General features: G+C 37.5%; 1 protein-coding gene across 2 annotated transcripts in view; it reads left to right on the forward strand.

Moving 5' to 3' along the window:
- Positions 1–27,848, forward strand: part of OXSR1 (oxidative stress responsive kinase 1) — a 96,202-nt gene that overhangs the window by 47,202 nt on the left and 21,152 nt on the right. For both annotated transcript variants that reach the window (XM_024756423.1, XM_024756431.1), the window contains 6 exons: positions 6,029–6,084; positions 15,915–16,024; positions 18,516–18,617; positions 21,226–21,359; positions 25,265–25,313; positions 25,932–25,997. In XM_024756423.1, the coding sequence (XP_024612191.1) occupies positions 6,029–6,084; positions 15,915–16,024; positions 18,516–18,617; positions 21,226–21,359; positions 25,265–25,313; positions 25,932–25,997 (517 nt within the window). The remainder of the gene's footprint in view (positions 1–6,028; positions 6,085–15,914; positions 16,025–18,515; positions 18,618–21,225; positions 21,360–25,264; positions 25,314–25,931; positions 25,998–27,848) is intronic.

Here is a 27,848-nt window from a genome sequence, read left to right on the forward strand (position 1 = left end):
AGGTACATAGGTCATGAGGGTAGAGCCCACATGAATGGTATTAGTGTCCTTATAAAAGAGACCCCAGAGGGCTTCCCTGGTGGTGCAGTGGTTGAGAGTCCACCTGCCGATGCAGGGGACACGGGTTCGTGCCCCGGTACGGGAAGATCCCACATGCCGCGGTGCGGCTTGGCCAGTGAGCCATGGCCACTGAGCCTGCGCGTCCGGAGCCTGTGCTCTGCAACGGGAGAGGCCACAACAGTGAGAGGCCCGCGTACCGCAAAAAAAAAAAAAAAAGAGAGACCTCAGAGAACTCCCTTGCCCCTTCTGCCTTGTGAAGATACAGTGAAAAGGTGGTCACCCATGAACAGGGAAGCAGCCCCTCGCCAGGCACCAAATCTGCCCCTGCTTTGATCTTGGACTTTCCAGCCTCCATAACTGTGAGGAATAAACGTTGGTTGTTTAAGTTGCCCAGTCTGGTATTTTTGTTACAGCAGCCTGGACGGACTAAGACAGAGCATCAGTATGATTAGGAGGAGTTGACTTCACATCAGGACCGTGGAGGCCGGAAGTAGCTGAAGTTAGCCCTACAGCACTAATGACCCCTTTGAAATACAGTCCTCTGCGATTGAAAGATATTTTATAGGTACATACAGGTTCAGGATTGTTATCTTCTTGGTAATTATTCCCTTTTTTGTTGTTGTTGTTATATAATGATGCTTTTTATTCCTAGAAATGCTTTTGTATTAAAGACAGTTAGGTCTTATTTTAATATGGCTTTACTGGCTTGCCTTTGGCAAGTATATGTTTCATTGTGGCTCAGTCTTCCCAGGGTCCTAGGTTTATGAGCGGTCTCAGTTCTCTTTCTCAACCTTAAGCTAGCCCAATGCCATGTATTCTGTTTATGGGTAGATTTTAAAGCCTGAGCTCCCTAGCTATTTGGCGGAGTATCTCTGTTCTGTCTCCCAAGGCTTACTGCTCCGCTCTTAAGTGTCCTTTTCATTTCTGAAGATTGAAGATTTCCTTTTCTTTATTTCATGTTCATTTATGTGGCAGTTTCCCCCGCTAATGAATTCAGCATTTCTTTGTGTTTGGAGAAGGGGAATGGTGTATCTTGGGGCCAAGGCCTGGGTAGTAAGTGATGAAAGTCTCTGCCATGTTGCTGGAATGGAAATTCTCTTACACATAAAATCAGAGAACCTTAATGTTGGCTTCATATTGGAATCACCTGGGAAACTTTAATAAGTACCAGTTCCTGGATCCACTGCCAGAAATTCATTTAACTGGTCTATGATGAGGCCTTGGCATTGGGACTTCTGAAAGTTCCCCAAGAGATCCTAATATGCAGCCAAGGCTAAGAACCCTACTTACACTTTAGCCAAGATGCACTGAGATTTCAACAGGAGAAACGTTGGGATAAAGTTGTTTTACTGGGAAACAGAGATGGATGTTTTTAGTAGGTTTTGTTACTTCTCATATCTTTAGAGTCCAGTTGTTATTTCAGGTAGATTTGTGTCAGTCTGGTGGATTAGGTCAAATAATTTTACTGTTTCTACTGTGTTTTCTCCTTGACTCCCCAGGCTTTAGAGGTTTTGACTAGGGTGAACAGGTCTCTAAATTAGACTTACACTTTTCTCTCTGTATCTACGTACCCAAATATTTTTCCCATTTAAAGAGGTTAGCTTTAACAGAAATCGTAGATATTTAGTCAGTTTAAGATGCCTAAATGTAGTGTATTTTCCAGCTTTTGTCTTGATTCATTTCTTCTCTTGGCCTTTTTCATGTTTTCCATAAACTGTGCCTATTGATGAGTCATAAAAATGTAATGGGGGGCTTCCCTGGGTGTGCAGTGGTTAAGAATCCGCCTGCCAATGCAGGGACACGGGTTTGATCCCTGGTGGCACAGTGGTTAAGAATCCACCTGCCAATGCAGGGACATGGGTTCGATCTGTGCACCACAACTACCAAGCCTGCACTCTAGAGCCCACGAGCCACAACTACTGAGCCCATGTGCCACAACTACTGAAGCCTGGCGCCTAGAGCCTGTGCTCTGCAACAAGAGAAGCCACCGCAATGAGAAGCCCACTCGCCGCAACTAGAGAAAGCCCGCACACAGCAATGAAGACCCAATACAAGCAAAAATAAAATAACTAAAAGTAAATAAATTTTAAAAAAAATGTGATGGGGAGAAACTTGTGTTCTGTACTAATGAGAAAGTCAAGTATGTCTATGATATTCCTTTTAATTTTAAAAGGAATCTGTAACTTTGGTGCAATAGTGACTTGTGAGAAATGGCATCAAGCTGTGAAAAACAACATTCACTGTTCTTGCTATTTAAGAGTGGTTGGAGGAAAAAAAAAAGAGTGGTTGGAGGATTTAGCTGTTGGGGCTGTTGGGTTGCTTGAAATCCTTTGAGGCAGGTAACAAAGGTTCTTCAGTTAAGGACCATTACATTGATTTCCAGAGATTTAGTTACAAATCTTTTCCTTGAAAGGTCATTTGCCCTGTTGTGTGTGAGGACAGACTGTGGTGTGTTTAATTGTCCAGTGAGCCATTTAGCTTCATGATCTTCCTCTGCTTTTACTTTTGGAAACTGTTCTGTATTTTGCACTTTTGGTTTGAAAAGGGAAACATGAATTGATTATCTGGAGAATTGATCAGGAAAAGTAGTCACCTGAAGTGTAGGTTCTACTGAAAATGGATTACTGTTTCTTCACTTAAGACAAAAGCTTAGAAAACATTATTTGAATGGGTAATGCAAATATAGGCTTAGAAATTCAAATGGTACAAATGGTATATGATAAAAAAACAAGTCTTCACCATATCAACTGTGCTAAAACATGGTGATAACTATGTACTCTTGATATGATGTGATGAAAATGGCACTTGACTTCTGTGGCTTTCCTTCCCAAAACTCATAACAACAGTTTAATCATGAGGAAAACATCATACAAATTCCAATAGAGGGGCATTCTACAAAATACTGGACCATTACTCCTCAAAACTGTCAAGGTCATTAAAAACAAGGAAAGTCAAAGATTAACTGTCACAGACAAGAGAAGCCCCTAAGAAGACATGACAACTAAATGGAACATGGTATCCTGGGAAAGAAAAGGGACATTAGGTTAAAACTAAAATATTTGAATAAATTGTAGACCTTAGTTAATAGTAATGCATCAATACTAGTTCATTACTGTGGCAACAGAACCACTTAACGTGTCATGTTAATAATAGGGGACCAACTGCGTGACAGGTGTATGGGAACTCCTCTGCACTATCTTCTCAATTTTTATGTAAATCTAAAACTGTTCTAAAAATAATAAAGCATTTTAGGGACTTCCCTGGTGGCGCAGTGGTTAAGAATCATCCTGCCAAGGCAGGGGACACGGGTTCGAGCTCTGGTCCAGGAGGACCCCACATGCCGCAGAGCAACTAAACCTGTGCACCACAACTGCTGAGCCTGAGCTCTAGAGCCTGCGAGCCACAACTACTTAGCCTGCGTGCCACAACTACTGAAGCCCGCGCACCTAGAGCCTGTGCTCTGCAACAAAAGAAGCCACCACAATGAGAAGCCCGTGCACTGCGACGAAGAGTAGCACCCGCTTGCTGTAACTAGAGAAAGCCCGCTCACAGCAACAAAGACCCAAGGCAGGCATAAATAAATAAACAAATAAACAGACAATAAATAAATATAATAAAGCATTTACAAAAAGAAAAAATCTCCTTCCTTCACTGAACCTCTAGTACCCTGGTCTAAAGGGAACCACTTCTTGCCATTTTCTTGTGATTCCTTTGAGAGAGATTTTTATGGCAATATAAACATACTGTATATATCTCCCTCCTGCTTAAAAAAAAAAAGACAAATGGCAACATGATGTATGTAGTATTGTTATTTCACTTAATATATTTGGAGATTGTTCCGTATTAACATATATATTCGTTAGTATTCATAGTATTTCATTATATAGATAGACCATAGTTTAACTGCTCTCCTATTTAGATGGATAGGAGGTGGGAGTTGGGAGGTGGGATGGCAGGAGGGAACAATTTTATTTTTGTATTTAGTTGGATTGATTGATTTACTACTCCACATCTCTTCAGAAACAATCAGTTTTTATTTTAGTGTTTAGTTGGATGGATGGATTGATTTAATGATTCACTTATCTCCATAAGGAGATTTAAGGCAGGTTGTCTTCTATTTAGTTATTTAAATCTATTTGATGAATATCTGGGAGATGCCCTCTATGCACTAATTATAATACTAAGTAAGTGCAGATGATATAGAAATGTACTAAGATATGACTCGTGGTGAAATGAGAAAGATTATATTTTTACGATCTGTACTAACATTACAGCCTGCTGCAGAAACACAGAGGAGGAAGTGACTAAACTATATATTGTTTTTCCCGTTAAATTTTAGATATCATTCCAGATGAACCCAGAAAAAGGAGTTGAAGGTTCATGGTTGCCTTAGTTGAATGGTCTTGTCACCAAGGGAAGGAAATATCCTCAGTTCTCTCCTGTTCATGGTGTAGACTTTAGGTTTGTAGGGCAAAGTGAGCCAACCTCCATTCTAAGTCAGTTTCTGGGAAAGGTCCTATAAATTGCTTGGATTTATAAGCAGAAAAAAATACTCGGTAACATGATTTCCGAATGATTCAGTATATATTCAGGAAAGGTATTGTATACTCTTGGTATGGTGACGTTGCTACACACAGTTGTGAAACTGTTGTTCATTGTTTACCAAGGAATGGTTATAGCTAAGGATAGGGGAAAGAAGACAGGGACAAGGAAGAGATGAAGTGTCCTTTCACTAGTTCTTTTTCCTGACAAATAGGGTCTTCTTCCATGAGCTAGCCTCACTTTTCTTTCTTGTCTAGTAGCTTCAAGGCCTGGCTCTCTTTTATTTAATTATATTTATTTTTAATTATGAAACAAATAAGTGAGTCCATTCCCACAAGACTCTGATCCCACTCCTCTCCACTAAAGGAAATAAATTCATTGCTCTCTGTGTATGGAAAGGGGTGTGTGCGTTTGTGTGTGTGTAACATTAATGGTGGCGTACAAAATGCACTGTCCTATTTGATTTGTTCACTTAGCAGTATGTATTATGTATTAGAGGGCATGACATGTTGATTGACCTTAATCCATTTCATGGATGTAACAGAATTAATTTAATCTTTTTGCTGTTGTTGGCTTTCTAGGTTGCTACTATTTTTGGTTTGTTATTACAAACAATTCTGTAGACAACTCCCTTGTATATTCTGTGAACATTGTGAGAGTTTCTCTAGGTTATCAAAGAAGTGGATTACTCATAGGAATTAGGGATTGTAAATTTTGCTAGATATTACTGACACGTTATTGCATGAGAAAAACAAGTTGTAGATTTGAAGGGATAGTACGATATCATTTATGTTGGAAGAAAAGTCCAGATATGTCACAGGAACATATTCTGTTAACTAGACTGATAATGGTTGAAAACTTTGGAGAGAATACTAGACTTGAGAACAGTGGTCAAAAGGAACTTTGGCCTTTTCAGTGATGTTTAGGTTTTTATAGCAGGAATGTGTTCATGTATGACTTGAGCTGTTATATATAGTTACTAATAAGAATATGGAGATGTTTGAATAATTTCCATCATGTATTTATGCTACAGGCATAGAATAGTCCCTGTTTTCAACCACACACCATTTAAAATTTTTGATCATATATTAGGGTGTAGAAAAAAATCATTGTATTTTAAAAAGTAGATAAGGTGATAGTAAGTGAGGGTCACATTCTTTGGCCACTATTATCTCAATTGAGTATTTAATAACCTCAGATTTTCCAAATTTAATAGTAAAAAGCTATATGTTATTGTTTACAATGTTTGGATTCTAGCACAAGTGACTACAATTTTTTAAATTCTACTGTTGGCCTTAATACCCTTTAATGCAAAATAGAACATTTAAATATTGACAGTGTTGTGGTGAATATAGTGAACCGCTTAAATTATGTGACTCCAGAGAATAGGTGTTTTTTAATAAGTGATTCTTTTTTTTTCTTAAAGAGATGTGAAAGCTGGCAATATTCTTCTTGGAGAAGATGGCTCAGTACAGATTGCAGGTAATGATTAATATTTCTTTTTATTTTGGTTTAATGGTTGATAGAACCACATTACTTATCTGTTACGTTTTCTTAGTTTTCTCTTCTATCCCCTGGACCCTCTCTGGTCAAACATACTATGTTGACACATCCCTACTGACTCAAGGTATCTTCCACTACTCATCCTTCATTTTCAGTCTTAGGCATTTTCTGACCATTACTCATTACCTTACAATTATCTACTCCTTATCCCCATTAAAGTCGTCATCTGTGGGTTTTCATAGCATTCTTTACTTTCTTTTAAAGGAGAAGTAGTCAAGAAACCTCATTGCGTTTAAGAATAAATATGCTACAGAGAGGTGATACAGAACTGCTTCTGTCCTGGGAGAAATGGGGTATTTGCCAATTAGGAAGAGGCATCTGAGAGGTGGAAGTGTACTTTTGTCAGATTCAGAGCTAAAGAGACAAGAACTGGAGTCCAAGGCCTGCCAGTGTTGCTATCCTGGTGAAATGCCCCCTCCACCAGGGTGAAACTCCAGAATAGCTGAACTGCAGGATTGTAGATCAAGCAGATCATCTGAGAAAAAACCTCAGCTTGGTCCCACACTGCTGGAACAGTCAGATGTTTGGCAGGAGGAAAATAACCACCCAAACCTTGAATTATTTCTTCAGCTTTAGAAGATAATTTAGGCACACATCTTCATGTCCTCAGGTAAGGGAATATTTTAACAAAGCCACATCATGTTCTAACGTAAAGAAAAAGATTGATAAATTTGGCTCCTGTAAAATTAGCAACTACTGTTCATCGAAAGAAGAACAGTTTGTCACCATTAATAAGTAAAAAAGCAAAACCACAGAGAAGATATTTGCAGCATGAATAACTTGACAAGGGGCTCAAATTTAGAACATACAAAGAACTCATTAAGGAAAAATCAGATAATCTCAAATGACATCAAAACATAAATATAATAAAAGGTGGTCAGCCTCACTAGCTAGCAATTAAATGCAAAGTAAAATAGCATTGGGGATACCACATTATACTGACTGATGTAGCAAACACATCTGACAGTACTAGTTATCAGTGTGGATGTAAAGCAAGGGAGAATCTCACCCTCTGATGGTGGGAATATAAACAGTACCAACACTTTATTAAGTTGAAGATATGCTTACCCAGAGACTTTAGCTTCTAGGTGTATGGCATAGAGAAACTCATACTTCAGTGTGCCATAGTGCTCAGAAGCATTGAAAGTTTGAAACAGTCCCAGGTCTTTTGTTAGTAGAATGGATAAGTAAATTGTAGTTAATTTATACTTTGGAATACTATATAGTGATGAAAATGAATAGAACTACAACTGTATACAAAAGCATTAAATAAATTATAAAAATATAGAGTGAATGAAGCTAGTCAGAATATATAGCTTGTGATTCCATTTATATAAGTTCAAAACCAGGCACAATTATACTGTATTGTTTAGAGAAGCAAAATCAAGTGGTAAGAAACTAAAGAAGAGAGAATTCTGGGAAGATGGCAGAGTAGGAAGCACCAAGAATCTTCTCCCCACCTAAACAACAATTGAATTGGCAGAATTTGTCTAATGTTGGAATTCTGCATTCCACTGATTGCTTGAAAATTCTAGGGCAAGACTTGGAAGGTAAATTACAGTTAATTTCAGAGCTGCTCATTCCTCACCTATCAGCCACCTGGCAGGCAGCTATGCACATGTTTTTGGAGCAGCTTGCAGGAACCATGGTGGCAGAAAAGATCCTGTCCTCCAGATATCCAGGATATGCTCTGATTACTGATTGCTTCTGATCACAGAGGTACAAAGAGACAGGCAGCCATTGTTGTTGCAGCTCCTCCCTTTCAAGTGATTTCCAAGGGACTTTAACAGGCCATGGCCTTTTTTCCTTCCCTTCTCTTGCCCTTTTTGGAGCCAGACTTTAAAGACTAGGACATCAAAAAACAACTACAGGGGAAAACAAAACAAAACAAAACAAAACTATAGAGACTTTCCTGGCAGTCCAGTGGTTAGGACTCTGCGCTTTCACTGCTGAGGGCCTGGGTTTGATTCCCTGGTCAGGGAACTAAGATGCCACAAGCCACGTGGCATGTCCAAAAAAAAAAAACAAAAACAAAAAACAAAACTACATTTGCAGGGAAAATTGGAAAGTGAATGTACATTCCCAGGAAAAGGTGCAGAAAAGATCTGAGAAGATCTTAACTTTACATTTCAGGCTGATGCTTAGCACAGATACAGCCTACCACAACCCCCAAAAAACAAAAAAAATAACAAAAAACAGCAAACCCCAGGAAAGGGGGAGAATCTGATTTCCAGCATTACCACCTTATTAGATTCAAATGTCCAGTCTTCAACAGCAACAAAAAAATCACAGAGCACTCAGTGAAACAGGAAAGTATGGCCTATTCAAAGGAAATAAATAAACGAACAGAAACTATCACTGGAAAAGACCTGATGGCACATCTACTAGACAAAGACTTTAAAACAGCTATCTTAAAATGTTCAGAGAATTAAAGGAAGATATGGAAAAACTCAAAACAATGATGTGTGAATAAAATCTAAATATCAATAAGGAGAGAAAACCTCAAAAGAAACCAAAAAGAAATTCTGGAGCTACAATAACTTGTATTGTGAAATGAAAAACTCACTAGAAGGATTTAAATGCAGATTTGAGCTGGCAGAAGAAATAACTGGTGAACTTGAAGATAGAAAAATGGAAATTATCAAGTCTAAGGAACAGAAAGGAAAATGATTGAAGAAAAGTGAATAGAGCCTGAGGGACCTGTTTGGATACCATTAAGCAGACCAACATACACACTGTGGGAGGCCTAGAAGGAGAAGAAAGGGGCAGAGAGAATATTTGAAGAAATAATGGCTGGAGGGCTTCCCTGGTGGCGCAGTGGTTGAGAGTCCACCTGCCGATGCAGGGGACACGGGTTCGTGCCCCGGTCCGGGAAGATCCCTCATGCCACAGAGCAGCTGGGCCCGTGAGCCATGGCCACTGAGCCTGCGCGTCTGGAGCCTGTGCTCCACAACGGGAGAGGCCACAACAGTGAGAGGCCCGTGTACCACACACAAAAAAATAATAATGGCTGGAAACATCTCAAATTTGATGAAAGACAAACATCTGAGAAGCTCAGTGATCTCCAACTAAGGTGAACTCTGAGAGACTCAGAGACTCCCATTATAATCAAACTTATAAAAGGCAAAGACAAAGAATTTTGAAAACAGCGAGAGAAAAGTGACTCATCACATACAAGGGTCCTAAATAAGGTTGTCAGCAGATTTCTCATCAGAAACTTTGGAGGCCAGAAGGCAGAGAGACAGTATATTCAAAGTGCTGAAAGAAAAAGTGTCAACCAAGAATCATATATCCAGTAAAACTGTTTTTCAAAAATGAGGGAGAAATTAAGACATTTCCAGATAAACAAAAGCTGAGGGAATAGACCTGCCCTGTAAGAAATGCTCAAGCGAGTCTTGCAAGGTAAAATCGGAGGACCCTAGACAGTAACTGCAAGCAGTATGAAGAAATAAAGATCTCAGTAAAGGTAAATACATGGGGATGTATAAAAGCTAGTAGTATTGTAACAATGGTTTGTAACTGCACTTTTTGTTTTCTACATAATTTAAGAGACTGATACATTGCTAAAAACAGTTATTGGTCTAAAACTTGGTATTACTTGGTATTGGTTTGTAACTCCAAGTCTTCTTTTCTACGTAATTTAAGAGACTCATGCATTTAAAAGAATGATTAGTTCATGTTTTTGAGCACACAGTTTATTAAGATGTAATTTTATGATGACAATGACAACCAAAAGAGGTGAGAATAGCGCTGTAAAGGAGAAGAGTTTTTGTATGTTATTGAAGTTAAGCTGATGTAAATTCAAATTAGATTGTTACAACTTTACCATGGTAAATGTAATCCCTATGGTAACCATAAAGAGAATAGCTATAGAATATAAACAAAAGAAAATGAGAAAAATAATTAAGCATTTTACAACAAAAAATTAAGCACAAAATAAGTAATATAGGAAATGAGGGACCAAAAAGCTATGTCATATGAAAAAAATAACACAATGACAGAAGTAAGTCCCTCCTTATCAATAATTGCTTTAAATGTAAATGAATTAACTGTCCAATTAAAGACAGAGATTGACAGGATGGATAAAAACATGATCCAGTTATATGCTATCTATAAGCAAGTCACTTTAGATCCAAAGACACAAATAGATTGAAAGTGAAAGGATGGAAAAATATATCCTATGCAAATAGTAACTAACTAAAAGAGAGCAGAGGTGGCTACTCTAATATCAGACAAAATAGACTTTAAATCAAAAAAGGTTACCAGGATGTGGGGGGGGTGAATTGGAAGATTGCGATTGACATATATACACTAGTATGTGTAAAATAGATAACTAATGAGAACCTACGGTATAGCACAGGGAACTCTACTTGGTGCTCTATGGTGACCTAAATGGGAAGGAAATACATAAAAGAGGGGATATATGTATATGTATGGCTGATTAACTTTGCTGTACAGCAGAAACTGACACAGCAGTGTAAAGCAACTATACTCTAATTAAAAAAAAAAAAGGTTACAAGAGACAAAGAAGTACATTACATATTTTTTTAACCTTTTATTTTATATTGGAGTATAGCCAGTTAACAATGTTGTGATAGTTTCAGGTACACAGCAAAGTGACTCAGCCATACATATACATGTATCCAGTCTCCCCTAAGTTCCCCTTCCATCCAGGCTGCCACATAACATTGAGCAGAGTTCCCTGTGCTATACAGTAGGTCCTTGTTGGTTATCCATTTTAAATATAGCAGTGTGTACATGTCCATCCCAAACTCCCTAACTCTCCCTTTCCCCCTGGTAACCATAAGTTCATTCTCTAAGTCTGTGAGTCTGTTTCTGTTTTGTAAGTAAGTTCATTTGGGTCATTTCTTTTTAGATTCCGCATATAAGGGATATCATACAATATTTCTCTTCTCTGTCTGATTTAAGGAAGTACATTACATATTAATAAAAGGTTAAATACAACAAGTAGATACAACACTTATAAATATCCATGCACCTATTAACATAACAGCAAAATATATGGAGCAAAAAATGACGGAAGTGAAGGGTACTGTAGATACCTCTACAATACTGAAGGAAACAGTAGAGAGCTCTATAATAATAGTTGGGGACTTCAGTACTCCACTCTTAATAATGGGTAGAACAGACAGAAGATAAGGAAATAGAGGACTTAACACATTGACCTTCTAGATCTAACAGACATATACGGAACACTCTACCCAACAGGAACAGCATACACATTCTTCTCAAGTGCCCAAGGGACATTTTCCAGGATAGACCATATGTTAGGCCACAGATTAAGTGATATCATCTGACCACAATGGGGTAAAGCTAGAAACCAACAACAGAGGATGGGAAAATTCACAAATTTATGGAAACTAAGCACACATTTTCACAACCAGTGGATGAAGGAAGACATCACAAGGGAAACTAGAAAATACTTAGAAATGAATGAAAACAAAATCATAACCATACCAGAACTCAGGGGACACAGTGAAAGCATTGCTAAGGGGCAGATTTATAGCTTTAGATGCTTTCTTTAACAAGAAAGATAGCACATCAACAACCTAACTTTACAGCTTAAGGAACTAGAAAAAGAAGAAACTGAACCCAAAGCTAGCAGAAGAAGGAAATAATAAAATTTAGAGTTGAGAAAAGGAAATAGAGAATAGAAAAGCAATAGAGGGAATCAATGAAGCCAGAAGATCACCAAAATTGACAAACCTTTAAGTAGACTAAGAAAAAAAGAAAGAAGATTCAAATGACTAAAATCAGAAACAGGGACTTCCCTGGTGGTCCAATGGTTAAGAATCTGCCTTCCAGTGCAGGGGACGTGGGTTTGATCCCTGGTCAGGAAACTGGGATCCCACATGCCATGGGGCAATTGGACCCACGTGCTGCATCCACTGAGCATGCGGGTCACAACTAGAGAGGCTGCATGCTACAACTACTGAGCCCTCGCGCCACAGTGAGGAGCCCGCGTGCCCTGGCAGAGGATCCCATGTGCCGCAATGAAGATTCCAACGAAGATCCCACGTGCTGCAGCTGAAACCCAATGCAGCCAAAAATAAAATAAATAAATAAATACTTTTTAAAAATAAAAGAATCAGAAACAAAAATGGGGACATAACTACCAATTCCACCCAAATAAAAAGGATTATAAGATGGTATTATGAACAATTGTACTCCAACAAATTGGATAGCCTAGATGGACAAATTCCTTGAAACACAAAACCTAACAAGGTGAAATCATGAAGAAGTAGAAAATCTGAAATGACCTATAACTAGCACAGAGATTGAATCAGTAATCAAAAATTTTCTGACAGAGAAAAGCCCTGGACTCGATGGTTTCACTGGTGAATTCTATCAAACATTTAAAGAAGAACTAGGGGCTTCCCTGGTGGTTCAGTGCTAAAGAATCCACCTTACAATTCAGGGAATGCGGGTCTGATCCCTGGTCAGGGGACTAAGATCCCACATGCCGCAGGGCAACTGAGCCAGCATGCCACAACTACTGAGCTCACATGCCTCAACAAGACCAAAAGTCAGACAAAGACACTAACAAGAAAAGACTACTACAGACTAGTATCCATTATGAACTTGATGTAGATATTTTCAGCAAAATAACTAGCAAATCAAATTCAGTAGCATATTAAATGGATCATATACCATGGCCAAGTAGGATTTCTTTGGAATGCAAGGATGATTCAACATATGAAAATTATTGTTATACATGACGTTAACAGAAAGAAAAAGAAAACCCACCTGATCACCTCAGTGAAGAACAAGCATTTGAGAAAATTTAACACCCTTTCATGATAGAAACATGCAATAAAGTAGGAACAGAAGGAAACTTCCTCAACATACTAAAAGCCATATATGAATAACCTACAATGAACATCATACTCAGTGATGAAAGGTTTTACTCTGAGTTCAGGAACACAGGAAGGATGTCTGCTTTTGCCACTTCTATTCAACACAGTACTGGAAGTTCTAGATTGAACAGTTAGGCAAGAAAAAAAATAAAAGACATTCAAACTAGAAAGAAAGAGGTAAACTTACGTCTGTTTGCAGATTTTATGATCTTATATGTAGAAAACCCTAAACATTACGTTAAAAAACTACTTGAGAGACTTCCCTGGTGGTCTAGTGGTTAAGAATCTTCTTTCCAGTGCAGGGGACACAGACTCGATCCCTAGTCAGGGAACTAAAATCCCACATGCCATGGGGCCACTAAGCCCACGCCACAACTACAGAGCCCACATGCTCTGGAGCCTGCACGCCACAACTACAGAGCCCACATGCCACAGCTACTGAGCCCGCACACCACAACTAGAGAGAAGCCCGCACGCCACAACAAAGATCCCACATGCCGCAACGAAAGATCCCACGTGCCGCAACTAAGACCCAACGCAGCCAAAAGATAAAATAAATAAGTAAATATTTTTAAAAAAAAACCTATTTGAACTAATAAATGAATTTTGTAAAGTAGGATGCAAAGTCAACAGACATAAATCAGTCACAGACTTCCCTGGTGGTCCAGTGGGTGAGACTGCACGTTCCTAATGCCAGGGGCCTGGGTTCAATCCCTGGTCAGGGAACTGGATCCTGCACACATGCTGCAACTAAGAGTTCTCATTCTGCAACTAAGAAGTCCACATGCCGCAGCTGAGTCTGCATACTGCAACTTAGAAGCCATCATGCCACAATTAAAGATCCTGCATGCCGCAGTGAATATCCCACATGCTGCAACTAAGACCTGGCGCAGCCAAAATAAATAAAGATAAATAAAAATAAAATGGTAATCTTTAACAAAAATCAGTTGCATTTTCTACACTAACAGTGAACAATTTGAAAAAGAAATTACAAAACAATTCCATTTACAAGTAGCATCAAAAAGAATAAAATACTTAGCAGTTAACTTAATCAAGGAGGTAGAATACTTGTACAATGAAAACTATAAAACATTGCTGAAAGAAATTAAAGAGGATGTAAATGAATGGAACCACATCCCCCGTTCATGGATTGGAAAACTTACTATTGTTAAAAAGTCAATACTCCCCAAAGTAATTTATAGATTCAGTGCAATCCCTATCAAAGCCCCAATGACATTTTTTTTTTTGCAGCAATAGAAAAAAAAAATCCTAAAATTCATATGGAATCTCAGGGAACCTCAAATAGCCAAAACAGTCTTGAAAAAAAAAATGAACAAAGCAGGCGGACTCATACTTCCTGTTTTCAAAGCGTACTACAAAACAACAGTAATATAAACAGTATGTTATTGACATAAAGATAGGTATAGAGACCAGTGGAATAGAATAGAAAGCTCAGAAATAAACCCTCGTACATATGGTCAAATGATTTTTGACAAGGGTGTCAAGGCTATTCAATGGGGAAAAGACAGTCTTTTCAACAAATGGTGCTGGGAAAACTGAATATCCCAATGCAAAAGAATGAAGTTGGACCCTTAGCTAACACTATATTCAAAAATTAACTCAAAATGGACCTAAATATATGACCTAAAACAATAAAACACTTAGAAGAAAACATAGGGCAAAAGTTTCACGATGTTGAATTTAGCAGTGATTTCTTAGATATGACACCAAAGGCACAGGCAACAAAAGAATAAAAATAGACAAGTTGGATTTCATGAAAATTTAAAAATTTTGTGCATTAAAAGACACTCTCCACAGGGTTAGAAGGCAACCCACAAAATGGGAGAAAAGATTTGCAAGTCATGTATCTGGTAAGAGATTTATAATATCCAGAATATGTAGAGAACTCCTAAAACTTAACAACAAAAAATCAATTTTAAAATTTAATAGACATTTCTCCAAAGAAGATATTCCAATGTCCAGAAAGCACATGAAAAGATGCTCAGTATCACTAATCATCAGGGAAGAATACAAGTCAAAACTAAAAGGAGATACTAACCCATTAGGATGGCTGTTATCAAAAAATAGAAAATAACAAGGATGTGGAGAAATCTGAATCCTTGTTCACTATTGGTAGGAACGTAAAATGGTACAGCTGTTGTGGGAAAGAGTATGGCAATTCCTTAAATCAATTAAAAATAAAAATACCGTATGATCCAGCAATTCCACTTCTGAATGGAATTATATGCCAAAGAACTGAAAGCAGGGACTGAAACAGGTATTTGTGTACCTATTTTCATAGCAGCGTTATTTACAATGGCTAAAACTTGGAAGCAACTTAAGTGTCCATCAGTGGATGAATGAATACACAAAATGTAGTATATACATACAATGCAATATTATTCAACCTCTAAAGGAAGGAAATTCTGACATATGCTACAACATGGATGAACCTTGAAGATCTTACGCTAAGTGAAATAAGTCAGTTATAAAAAGATATACTGTATGATTCCACTTACATGAAATACTTAAGAGCAGTCAAAATCATAGAGACAGAAAGTAGAATGGTGGTTGCCAGGGGCTGGGGAGAAGAGGCAACTGGAGTTAGTGTTTAATGGATATAGTATTTCATTTGGGAAGATGAAAAGAATGGATCGGAGCAAGGAGGAAAATCTGAGGAGATGATGATTGTGGAGGTGGAGAGGAATGGAGTGAGGAATCTGTTAAGCTATGTCTTAATTTAGTCAAGAAGTTTAGCAGAAAGAAGAGAAAAGGTCATGCTGTGTATATAGGACCATAACTATATTACTTTCCTATCTATTTATGTTAGTTACTATACTTTTAATGCCTTGCTGTTGTATTCTATTTTAGACTTTGGAGTTAGTGCTTTTTTAGCAACTGGTGGTGACATTACCCGAAATAAAGTTAGAAAAACCTTTGTTGGAACCCCTTGCTGGATGGCACCTGAAGTTATGGAACAGGTACTGTGTCTTTTGTCTTTTTAAAATGATTTGGGGTTTTGTTACAAAATTGAAAAAATTGAGTAGTGTTTGCTTTTGTTTGTTCTACTAGGTTAGCTTTGGGAAGTACGTCTCTGTTCCTTAAGACTGGTCCATGCTTTAAAAAAAAAAACAAAAAAAACTCTAGAATCTTAACAAAGGACATATGAATCTCAAGATTTATACAGAAGGCAACCTAAGGAATAATATACAAGATTGATTTAATGCTAATATCCTTAGTACAAATTAAATGACCTGACTTTTTTTACATGTAGTTTCATTGCTATGGCTCTTGAAGGACTAGTTTTCTCCAAGTCCCTCTTTCCCAGTTGTCAAACAAACTGTAGTCTGATGTCGCTCATCCCATCACCTAATGGAAACTGCTATTTCTCCAATCCAGTGCTCATTTTTTTGCTCCTTGTTTTGCTCTTTGTGGCATTTGAAACTGTTGACCTTTTCCCCCTTTACTCACATCCTTAGCTTCCTCATTCTTCATCTACTTGTCGGGCCATTTCTCTGGCTTCTCTTCTGGCTTTCCTTCTACTGCTAAATGACACTGCTCCCCAGCATCTTGTTTCTGACTCTTCTATTCTCTGACGACACATACTATTTTCATCTCCACTTCCCACCTGTTAATTATTTCTAAATTCTATCCAGTCGAGTCTTGTTTTTTAAGCCTCTGGATAGATATTTCCAATTCCCTATAGATGTTTTACATAAATGTCGTATGTCAAACTCAGTATGTAGAACTGAATCTACTTTTTATTCTGTTACAATAAAATACAATACAGTACAGGCCTATAGTGACCCTGTTGGTGAGGGAAGGCTTCCCATGCTAGGGTTATGGGGATGGCTGAACGCACAGCACCTGACACTGGGCCTAATGAGATTGACAGCAGTTTATTATTTGTATGTACACATATCTGGAGGCAGAGGACACTGCATGCCCCACGGGGTTGCACTTAGGAAGGAAAAGAACAAACAGTTGCTGAAGGAGACAGGCTTTGTAGTATCAAGAGAGTGATATGCCCTTTGGTTTCCTTGTGAAGGTGTGATTGGCTTGTTTGAACAATTCTGACGGCTGGCAGGGAAACCTGCTACTCAGGAATAAACAGGAACTGTACCTGATCCATTTGATATGCAGGGTTGTTGGGCCTAGGGGGCCTTCTCCTTGGGAGGAGACCGGGGAAGGGAACTTTCGCTTAGGTCAGTAGAGGTCCTCCTGTTTACCCAATGTTGAAGCAGCACGTAATATGGAGCTTTAATTTTAGGTCTCAAACCACACACTCCCCAAACCTGTTTCTCCTCCTATATTGCTTAGGATAGAAAATTAAAATATTTAATTATATAATATGCTGGTGACAGTATAAAGGAGAGAAATTTGGCAACATATTCACACCAACAACTTTAAAAATATTCTCACCCTTGGTAACTTTTTTCATTCTAAAAATTAAGGTGATAAAACAATACCATAACACAGAGGAATTAATGGGGAGGGTGTGGGACATATATGTAATGGAGTGTTACGCAGCCATAAAAAGGAACAAAATTGGGTCATTTGTAGAGATGTGGATGGACCTGGAGACTCATACAGAGTGGGGTGAGTCAGAAAAAGAAAAACATTAACGCATATATGTGGAATCTAGAAAAATGGTGTAGATGATCTTATTTGCAAAGCAGAGATAGAGACACAGATGCGGAGAACAGGCATGTGGACGCCAAGGGGGAAGAGGGGGTGGGATGAACTGGAAGATTGGGATTGATATATATACACTATTGATACTGTGTATAAAATAGATAACTAATAAGAACCTACTGTGTAGCACAAGGAACTCTACTCAGTGTTCTCTGGTGACCTAAGTGGGAAGGAAATCCAAAAAAAAGAGGATATATGTATACGTGTGGCTGATTCACTTTGCTGTACAGTAGAAACTAGCACGGCATTGTGAAGCAACTATACACCAATAAAAATTAATTTAAAAAAAGAAAAAAACAATACCATAACATAGGAAATTGGGAAAACTATGCCTAAGACTGCCTAACATTTTTTTTTTGTTCTAGTTCTTTCTAGTTTTTTTCTTTAATAGGCTATATATCTGTTTGTAATAGGACCAGAACTTATGAAAACTTTTGTAATCGTTTTTCTTCATAAGTGCTTTATCATATAACATCATAAAGTGGTTTTCCATATTTTCATATAGAATTCATTAATTTTGCTTTTAGTTGAGTGTATAATACTTTTTTAAATGAATATACCATACTTAACTATTTCCCCATTGTTGGTGAACATTCATTCAGTTTTCTTTCTTTCCTTTTCTTTTTTCCTCTTACCAAGTATATTTGGCTTTTGCCAACTTTAGATTATATTTTATTGGCTTAAAATTTATGGTTCTTGATACATATTAGAAGCTACCTTTTAAAAGTGCTTTTAGGGTGGTAAAAATAATCTTGTACATCTCTCTGTTCTGTACAGGTCCGGGGTTATGATTTTAAAGCTGACATCTGGAGTTTTGGGATCACAGCAATTGAACTGGCCACAGGGGCAGCTCCTTATCATAAGTATCCGCCAATGAAGGTGAAGCTCATATTCAAAGTACTACCCCAGCTCATGCCTCAATTCTCTTTCAGAGCCTTACTTCATTTGGCATTCTTTTTTTGTTGTTGTTCTCCTTCACTTTATTTATTTATTTAACATCTTTATTGGAGTATAATTGCTTTACAATGGTGTATTAGTTTCTGCTTTATAACAAAGTGAATCAGCTATGCATATACATATATCCCCATATCTCCTCCCTCTTGCATCTCCCTCCCATTTTTGTTTTTATTTTCATTTCTCTAGGAGATGGGTCAAAAAGGATCGTGCTATGATTTATGTCTATGTTTTCCTCTAAGAGTTTTATAGTGTCTTGCCTTATATTTAGGTCTTTAATCCATTTTGAGTTTATTTTTGTGTATGGTGTTAGGGAGTGTTCTAATTTCATTCTTTTAATGTAGCTGTCCAGTTTTCCCAGCACCACTTTTTGAAGAGGCTGTCTTTTCTCCATTGTATATTCTTGCCTCCTTTGTCAAAAATAAGGTGACCACATGTGTGTGGGTTTATCTCTGGGCTTTCTATCCTGTTCCATTGATCTATATTTCTGGTTTTGTGCCAGTACCATACTGTCTTGATTACTGTAGCTTTGTAGTATAGTCTGAAGTCTGGGAGCCTGATTCGTTTGACATTCTTATCCATAGAATTCTGCCCTGCATTCCTTCTAACTCCTGTAGCAGTTAAAATCTCTATTAGATATTTGGTATTTAGCATTGGGTGACTTTACATTGTAGTTGAGCTTTTTATATGATGACTCACCATCTCCTGACTGTGTAACTAGTTTGATATTAGGATCTGTTGTGTCTTATTTTAGGGTGTGTTCCCCACAGTCACTTGTGTAGAACAGCCTCAGTGGGGATGATGATCATTTCTACTTTATAAGGTTGTTGGAAGGGTTACATGTTAATAGTAATTATCACTAACATTGATTCAGCACTTATCTGTGCCAGACACTGTTTTTAAGTGCTTTTAAGTGTTTGAAGTGCTTTTCATATGTTAAATAAGATCCATGCAAAGTGTTCATGTGCCATACATATATATCATTCTCACTGTTATTGAATAAAAGTTTGCTTTGTAGTAGGACACTAAGCAGCTTTTATTAAAAGGCCTCTTATATCCTGAAGGAGTAGTTACTTGAAACGTAGTTGTTAATCCTAATGCCCCAACATTAGTAATAAATGAGTTTTTTGTGTTTCAAGATGGTCCTGCCAGTACTGTTGGCAGCCATTTTTATCTGTGTGACCCCTTAATTATAATATGCACATGAATTCTATTTGTTTGTAACTGTAGCTGTTGTTTATAGTTCTGCTTGATCACTTTACAAAATGCCCTATGACTGTTTAAATTGGTGACCACCATTGTGAATTTTTGTCATAGTGATATTATTCATATATGTATGTTCTTGGTGCATTTTAGAACCTTTAAAATGTTATTTTGTCCCCTTTAACAATGTAGAGAGGGACAAAACCAGTAAGCAGATAGTATGAAAACCCTCTCTGTATCTGCATATTCAAAACATACGTATATTGACCTATATATTTGATGCGTGAAGGGTTAGTGATATTTTAAGGCCATGGTTTTTTCTTAAAGGTCAAGATTCCTAGGTGTAAGTGAATATTCACAAGGTTTTGAAAAGGATGTTTTTTTAATAACTGTAAGGTGGGAGGCTATTTTTAGGTCCAAGAAATGGCTTATTTTTGAAAAGAGGTGGGGGAGGAAGATGAGGTTTACTTTATATCATTGTAGGCGGTGACTCCTGCAGTTGTAGCCAGACATACACATGTTAACCTATTTGCTCAAAACGAGAAATACTGCCAATCTTAGTAGTTCCCTTTCAGTAAATATAAATTGAATCTGAATAGCAAGTAATAATTCTGATTATAGCCTTTTAATTTTGGTGTTGACTTTGTGCTCAGAAAAATGGCTTATACTTTTATTAAAAAGTCAAACAGTATAGAAAAACACAAATCATCCCAAATTCCACCATATAAATGTGACCTTTATTATTTACATCTCTATGCATTAAGATAGTATGTTGCCATGTCAGTCAAAGAAGGAAGAGATTTCGGATGGACAGTTGCTGCAGGAAAGGTAGGAAGAATGCAAACTAAAAGAGGCTGTAGTTTTGTTAACTGGGACATCATCAGTGATTTCTATGATTGAAGTTTCTGAGGAGTTCTGGGAAGAGAAGGTCAGGTTACAAGGGGTCAGGTTGGAACAGAGCCATGAATAGGTAAAGTCAGCAAGGTCACACTCTTAATTTTGCTATGGTTTTAATTTTTTTTAAGATAGTTTGATGGTATAAGAATGGGGACAGAGGACATGAAGAAAGGATTCCAACTAAAGGACATACAGTACAATGTTGATACAGTTGAGCCCTTGTAGGCACATGCCTGGGAAGCCAACTATACTGTTTATGTGGAAAACACCTAAATAACTCTAGTTTCCAAACAACTGGTCTAGATGTGAACTTTTAGAAAATGAAATCTGCTCGTATGTTTGGAGGTTGTCTATATTGAAAAAACTTGGCCGCAATATTTAATTTACTTTACTGAGTCTTCAGAAGTTTATATTGTATTAAAAATTCTTACAGGTTTTAATGCTGACACTGCAGAATGATCCTCCTTCTTTGGAAACTGGTGTTCAAGATAAAGAAATGCTGAAAAAGTATGGAAAATCATTTAGAAAAATGATTTCATTGTGCCTTCAAAAGGATCCAGAAAAAAGGTAAAATGTGAGATAAAGCTTACTTTTGTCTTCGTCTAATATATAAACCATTGGGGAAGCCTAAGAATCACATACATACATGCCATACGTACATACATGCACAGCGAATTCAAAGGAACTAAATACAAACATTAGGAAAAAAATGCACAGACCATTATACTAGATTGGAATGAGTGAATTACTTTCTCCCTTCTTTTTAGTATACAGTGTACCCTAAATAGTTAAGCTATTTCCTGGTTAATTTCTTATAATTATAAATCTCTATGTTACTGAAATGCCAAGTTAGTGGGAGGGCTTATTTTCAATTTGCATTTAAGAGTTGTAAGTAAAGCAGTATCTTAATGCTCTTTACAATTTTAATAACAAGAGCAATATACATAGCAAATATTATATTTAATGTCGAATAGTCATACTTATTTCCTTACTAGAAAGATATTTTAGTTAAGTGGACCAAAAAGTCAAAGAGCTTATTGTTAAACATTAGAAAAACTGGGTGGCATGTAAATAAGAGAAATATGATCATCTAATGTGTGTATCTTTATGAATTAAACAGAAGCATAGAATGTTGAAGATCATTGAATACAATCTTTTATCTTTGAGGTCAACCAAAACTCCTGATTTCTAACCTTGGGCCCTGTTCCCACTCTGTCTTATTTTTCTGTTTCACATAGTATATACATAGTCCACTCAGTTTCTTAGGACTAAGAGGTCTTTAATTTTGATTTTTCTAAAGCTCAACAAAAGTAAAAGATTTGAACTGACATCCTTGATCGTGTCTTTAGTATATTTAATGGGCTTCAAAATTTACTGTTGGAAATATTGGAAAGGGTAAGAAAACAGGCAGTAAAATTCAAACCTTTGTTTTTAGAACTTTTTTTCTCTTTCTGAATAAATTGGTATAAAACATAGGTAATGCTTTTGCTTCTGCCAAGTTAGTTGACTAAAATAACAGCATTCTCTTGTTACAAACACCCAGAAATGCTGGCTAAATCTATCAAACTTAAAAAACCAAATACAGAGATGAACTTGCAATAAAGGGATGTCTTCAGATGCCAGAATTAAAAAGGAAGCCATAAATCCAAGAACTATCATAAACTAATTCTGTGGCTCCCCTCAGTAGGACACTATTCATTCCAATAACCTACTGGTTTGGATTTTTAACTTCCAAGTGGGGACTGGAAATGAGATATTGGGCCTACCCAATGGGGATTTTGAACTGAGATCTCTGCTTAAAGTTAGGACATTCAGAAGTCTGCATCCTGAGTAAAAGGAGAGACCAAAAAACAAAAAAAAATCTGTCCATCATCACAGAGACACAACAGAAATCTTTCCTGAATAATCCAGCCCTCTGACCTGGACATTCTGCAGGTTTACAGTCTGAATTAATACCCATATTATCCAGGAATCCACAGGATTAGAAAGTAAAACAGTTATTACTAAGCCAGTTTTATTTCTGGCAGAAGCAATTGGAAACTGTACTGTTAGAATACTTCCAAAACTCAGGTCCATGAGATTCTTTTTTTTTTTTCTTTTTTTAAATTTTATTTATTTTTGGCTGTGTTGGGTCTTTGTTGCTGCGTGCAGGCTTTCTCTAGTTGCGGCGAGCGGGGGCTACTCTGTTGCGATACATGGGCTTCTCATTGCGGTGGCTTCTCTTGTTGCGGAGCACAGGCCTCTAGACGCACAGGCTTCAGTAGTTGCAGCACGCGGGCTTTGTAGTTGTGGCGTGCGGGCTCAGTAGTTTTGTCACACGGGCTTAGTTGCTGCGTGGCATGTAGGATCTTCCCGTACCAGGGACTGAACCTGTGTGCCCTGCGTTGGCAGGCAGATTCTGAACCACTGCACTGCCAGGGAAGTCCCCCATGAAATTCTTGCACTGAAGAGATCACAATCCAAAATTACAAAACGCACAGCGTAACACTACCCCTGTGAACTAGAAGCAACATTCGAAGAAATAACAGCTGAGAATTTTCTGAATTGATGAAATACCTTTATTTTCAGGCTAAGGAAATATCACCCCAGATTCCAAGTGGTATCCCTCTTTTCCCACTTGTACACATTGTCGTGAAACTACTGGACACAAAGGCAAAGAGAAGCTCTTAAATGCGACCTGAGAGAACAGATTACGTACTGAGGAATAGCAGGCAGATTGACAGCCACTTCCCCAAAAACAACAGTCAAGGCCAGAATATACTGGAACAGTGCTGAGAAAAAAAACCTGTTAACCCAGAATTCTCCATCTAGTCAAACTATCATTCAACAGTAAGCATGAAATTAAGTTATTTTTCAGACAAAATTTGAGTTTTCCAGTCATGTTTTAATCACTTAAAGAACTCCTCTAAAGTGTACTTTAGAAAGAAGGAAGTGAACCTAGAAGAAAGGAACGAATCATAAAAAACAGTGTTGTGCAAACTGTTGAACATATTGAAATTGTGACTGAATGAAAAAAATAGGAATGGTAATGTCTACTTTGTTTGCATAGCACTTCCACACTGACTCTCTCTTTTAATCTTTATAAGAATCCTCTGAGGCCCTGGTTCTCAAGCTTGAGTACATATTGGTATCACCTGGGGAGTTCTAAAAACTGCTGATACCCAGGTTTGCCCCCACAGATTCTGCTTTAAGTGTCAAGGGGAACAGCCTGGGCATCAGGATTTTTTTTTTTTAAATAAGATAAGACTTTATTTCTCTGTTGTGTAGCAGTTCACATGTGGTATGACAACTCTATTTCAGGAGGGCAATCCAAAACGTAGGCTGCTTCTACCTTGTTGCTCTGACATAGCTAGAATATGACCCTCATGTCTTTAGTCCTAAGGATTTTTTTTTTTAACTCCCAGATATTGTAATGCACAGCAGTGTTTAAGAACCACTGCTTTTAAGGACTTGGCCAGGTAATACTGAACCTTAGAGAAGTGATTTGCTCAAGATTACATGGTAGGTATGTGGCGTTAATCAGGTCCAGTTTCTTAAGTGTAGTATTTATTATTTATTTTCAGTCATACTAGTTTGTGAAATGGACAACAGTGCCTTTATGCCAATGAAGTAAGACTGTACACAGTTGAGTTAAAAACTGAGTTTAGGGCTTCCCTGGTGGCTCAGTGGTTAAGAATCCGCCTTCCAATGCAGGGGACACAGATTCGAGCCCTGGTCCAGGAAGATCCCACATGCCACGGAGCAACTGAGCCCGTGCGCCACAACTACTGAGCCCATGCGCCGCATTTACTGAAGCCCACGCGCTCTAGAGCCTGTGCTCCGCAACAAGAGAAGCCACCACAGTGAAAAGCCCACGCACAGCAATGAAGAGTAGCCCCTGCTCGCCACAACTAGAGAAAGCCTGCACACAGCTACGAAGACCCAACACAGCCAAAAATAAGAAAAAAATAAAATTAATTAATTTTAAAAAACCTGAGTTTAGATTAAATTGGGCGACTATATGTTACTCTTAGAATCTTCAGTTTTTTTAAAGGAAATTGTGAAATTATTTTTAAAAAATATGTAGTTACCTAAGTTGAAGGCTTGCAGGCAACCATGTGGCAAGAAGCACAGGGCTTGATTTGTGAGTTTAAATATATTTTTTTGCCTCGTTAAAGCAGATAAAGCCAACTTCTTGGGAAATAATATTAAATAGCAAATATATTGAAAGCCACTAAGAAATCATGCTTTTAAAAGAAACATTTCACTAATGAATTTTTGAAAGAGCCTACAATAATTATTATCAGAACATTTCTATTTGAGTTTTTTAATTTTGTTCAATGTCTTGTACTGAGTTTATCCTTTTTGGTTTTTAGTAGGTTGAGGACAGTGGAGTACACTGAGTTTTTATCTTGATGCTCAAGAAATCATTTTTTGAAAATGAAAACCCACATTCCACTTGAATTTATAAAAACTTTCTTTTCTGGTTTTAGACCAACAGCAGCAGAACTGTTAAGGCACAAATTTTTCCAAAAAGCAAAGGTAGGACATTCTAACTTGATTTCATGTGTTCATATGATCCTCCTCAATTACCTAAATTAGGTTCACTGTTCAGATGTTGCATTAAGATGATTATTTTTGGAAGAATGACGGTAGATCAAATAATTGCTGAGGGCACTATTTATATAATCTTTGGTATATAAGATAAATGTATTTTTCATATAAATTAAGTGTCAGGTAAAACTTAAAACAGGAAAAAATGAATATTAAACTTTAGCATTATAAATAAAATCTGTGGAAAATTCTGTGAAATATACTGAACTCTCATTTCAGGGTTTACTACTGAATTAGTAAACATCTCATTTCCCAAAGATGTGGGTTAAGTAGGATGTTACTGTAGTTGGGAAATGTGGGACCATGATCCCAAAGGACATGTGTTAAAGCAAACTTTTCATAGATAATGGTTTTTACAGTACACTAAAGATTTTTCTCAATTTACAAAGTCATGGTAGTAATATACTAAGGAGCTTCAGAAGCTTTCTTCAAACTTCTTTATAAAACAGTTACTATATCACATTTTAATTGTGAATATTTCTGTGTCAGTTATTTTGTTCAATAAAAACTTCTTATGAGAAGAAAACACTTATTTTTCCTCTCCAGAATAAAGAATTTCTTCAAGAAAAAATATTGCAGAGAGCACCAACCATTTCTGAAAGAGCTAGAAAGGTAAATGGGGATTTTACTCAGTTTTTCTGGGAAATTACTTAGAATAGATTTACTTTTGCATTTTGAAAGTATATTTAACTAATACTGTGTTAACAGTATGAGTATTACTCATTTTCTTTCAGTCTTATCTTTAGCATTCTTTGATATATTCTTTTAGCAATAGTCTACTGTATGCCTTGGTATTACTCCACTATCAACTAGAATGAAAAGGTATGTTATGTAATTAATGAATTAATTCTAAATTCTGTTAAATCACTGTTTGCAACTACCAGAGTAAGTTGTAAAGTTGTGAAGTTTCTTCACACCATACAAAAACAATGAAGACACCACTTCACACCCACTAGGATAACTATATCAAAAAAGACAAACAATAACAAGTGTTGCTAAAGATGTAGAGAAATTGGAGCCCTTACACATTACTGACGGGAACGGAAAATGGTGTGGCCACTTTTAAAAAGCAGTCGGGCAGTTTCACAAAAGGCTAAACAGAGTTGCCATATGACCCAGCAATTCCACTCCTAGTCATACCCAAGAGCATTGAAAACATGTACACGTAAAAATATGTACATGGGTCCAATCGCCGTCAGCCGAGGGCTGGCGGAGAGACACGCCCATGGCTGGGAAGTTGGCTGAGAAGAATAATCCACCATGCGTACTTCCGGGGATTCTCCATATTGATGGAAGAAAGTGTTCAGAGTACCAAGTGAATCCCATTGAAGCCACGTGAGGGAGATAGGAGAGGCTAAATATAGCCACATTAAAAACCATCAGCTATGTTGGAAACAGCTTCAAGCTTAACATCCACATCTATATCCTAAGCTGCTTCGGCTGAGTGAATTTCTATTAAATAACAGTATCCTTTCTCTTGGCTGACTGGAAGAACTACATGTTTTAAGAAGAAAAGAGTTTAAAAAATTAAATAATTCAGTCTTATGTCCTTCCCCCTGACTAAAGTAGAAGCCACTTCCCCATTATTTCATGATTAATATGAAAAAGTACAGGAACAATGAGAGGAAGTTCATCTGTTTCCAGTAGTAACATTCTGGTTTCTGTTGGAATTCCATTGGCAGCAGAAGGAAGCAGCATATACCACATGCCTGCCCTATTACAATACAAAAAGCTGTCAACTTTGAACTCTTTTGAAATGTTAGTAAAGTAGAAAAGATGATTGTGGCTTTCCTTCAATATTATTTGGGTAACCTAGCCTTAAAATAGTGAACAAACGTAAGTCCTTTATCCTTAAGGCAGGACCAAACCAAGATATTAGTGGCCTAGGTAAGCTAATAATTTGGCATACCTTCAAATGGATACTTTTCAGATATTCACTCAACAGGTGTTTGGGTGAGGAGTTGGGCATGGCAGGCCTTGAGAGCGAGTGGAAAGGGGGCTGGTGGGGCCTTTCAGTTGCATACTCTATTCAGTATAACAAAGACCATGCAACTGATCTGGCTAGATCTCCTTGGAAGGCAGTTTGGTGACCATCTGTAGATTTTCTAATATGCCCTTCCCTATTCCAAGCTGTTTATCGAGGCATTAGTAACTGCAGCATTTATAACTGCACTGGTAGCTCCTTGAAAGGTTACTGCTTTATATTCTTTTCTCTACCTTGTTGCATTCCCAATGATGCTTTCACACTCCTTATAGATCCAGCCTCCCTTCTATACCATGTACTGAGTGTCTGTTATGTGCCAGGCACTGTGCCAGATACTAGAAATATAAAAGTGATTAAGATACTTTCCCTGCCCTTAAGGACACACCTTGGGTAGGGGAAAGATTTACAAACAAATAATACAATACCACAGTGATGAAGCCTACAGCAGTAAAATGGTTATTACTAGATATTACTAGTAA

The sequence above is a fragment of the Neophocaena asiaeorientalis genome, unplaced genomic scaffold (assembly GCF_003031525.2).
Source record: "Neophocaena asiaeorientalis asiaeorientalis breed wild unplaced genomic scaffold, Neophocaena_asiaeorientalis_V1.1 scaffold265, whole genome shotgun sequence".
Classification (NCBI taxonomy): Eukaryota; Metazoa; Chordata; class Mammalia; order Artiodactyla; family Phocoenidae; genus Neophocaena; species Neophocaena asiaeorientalis.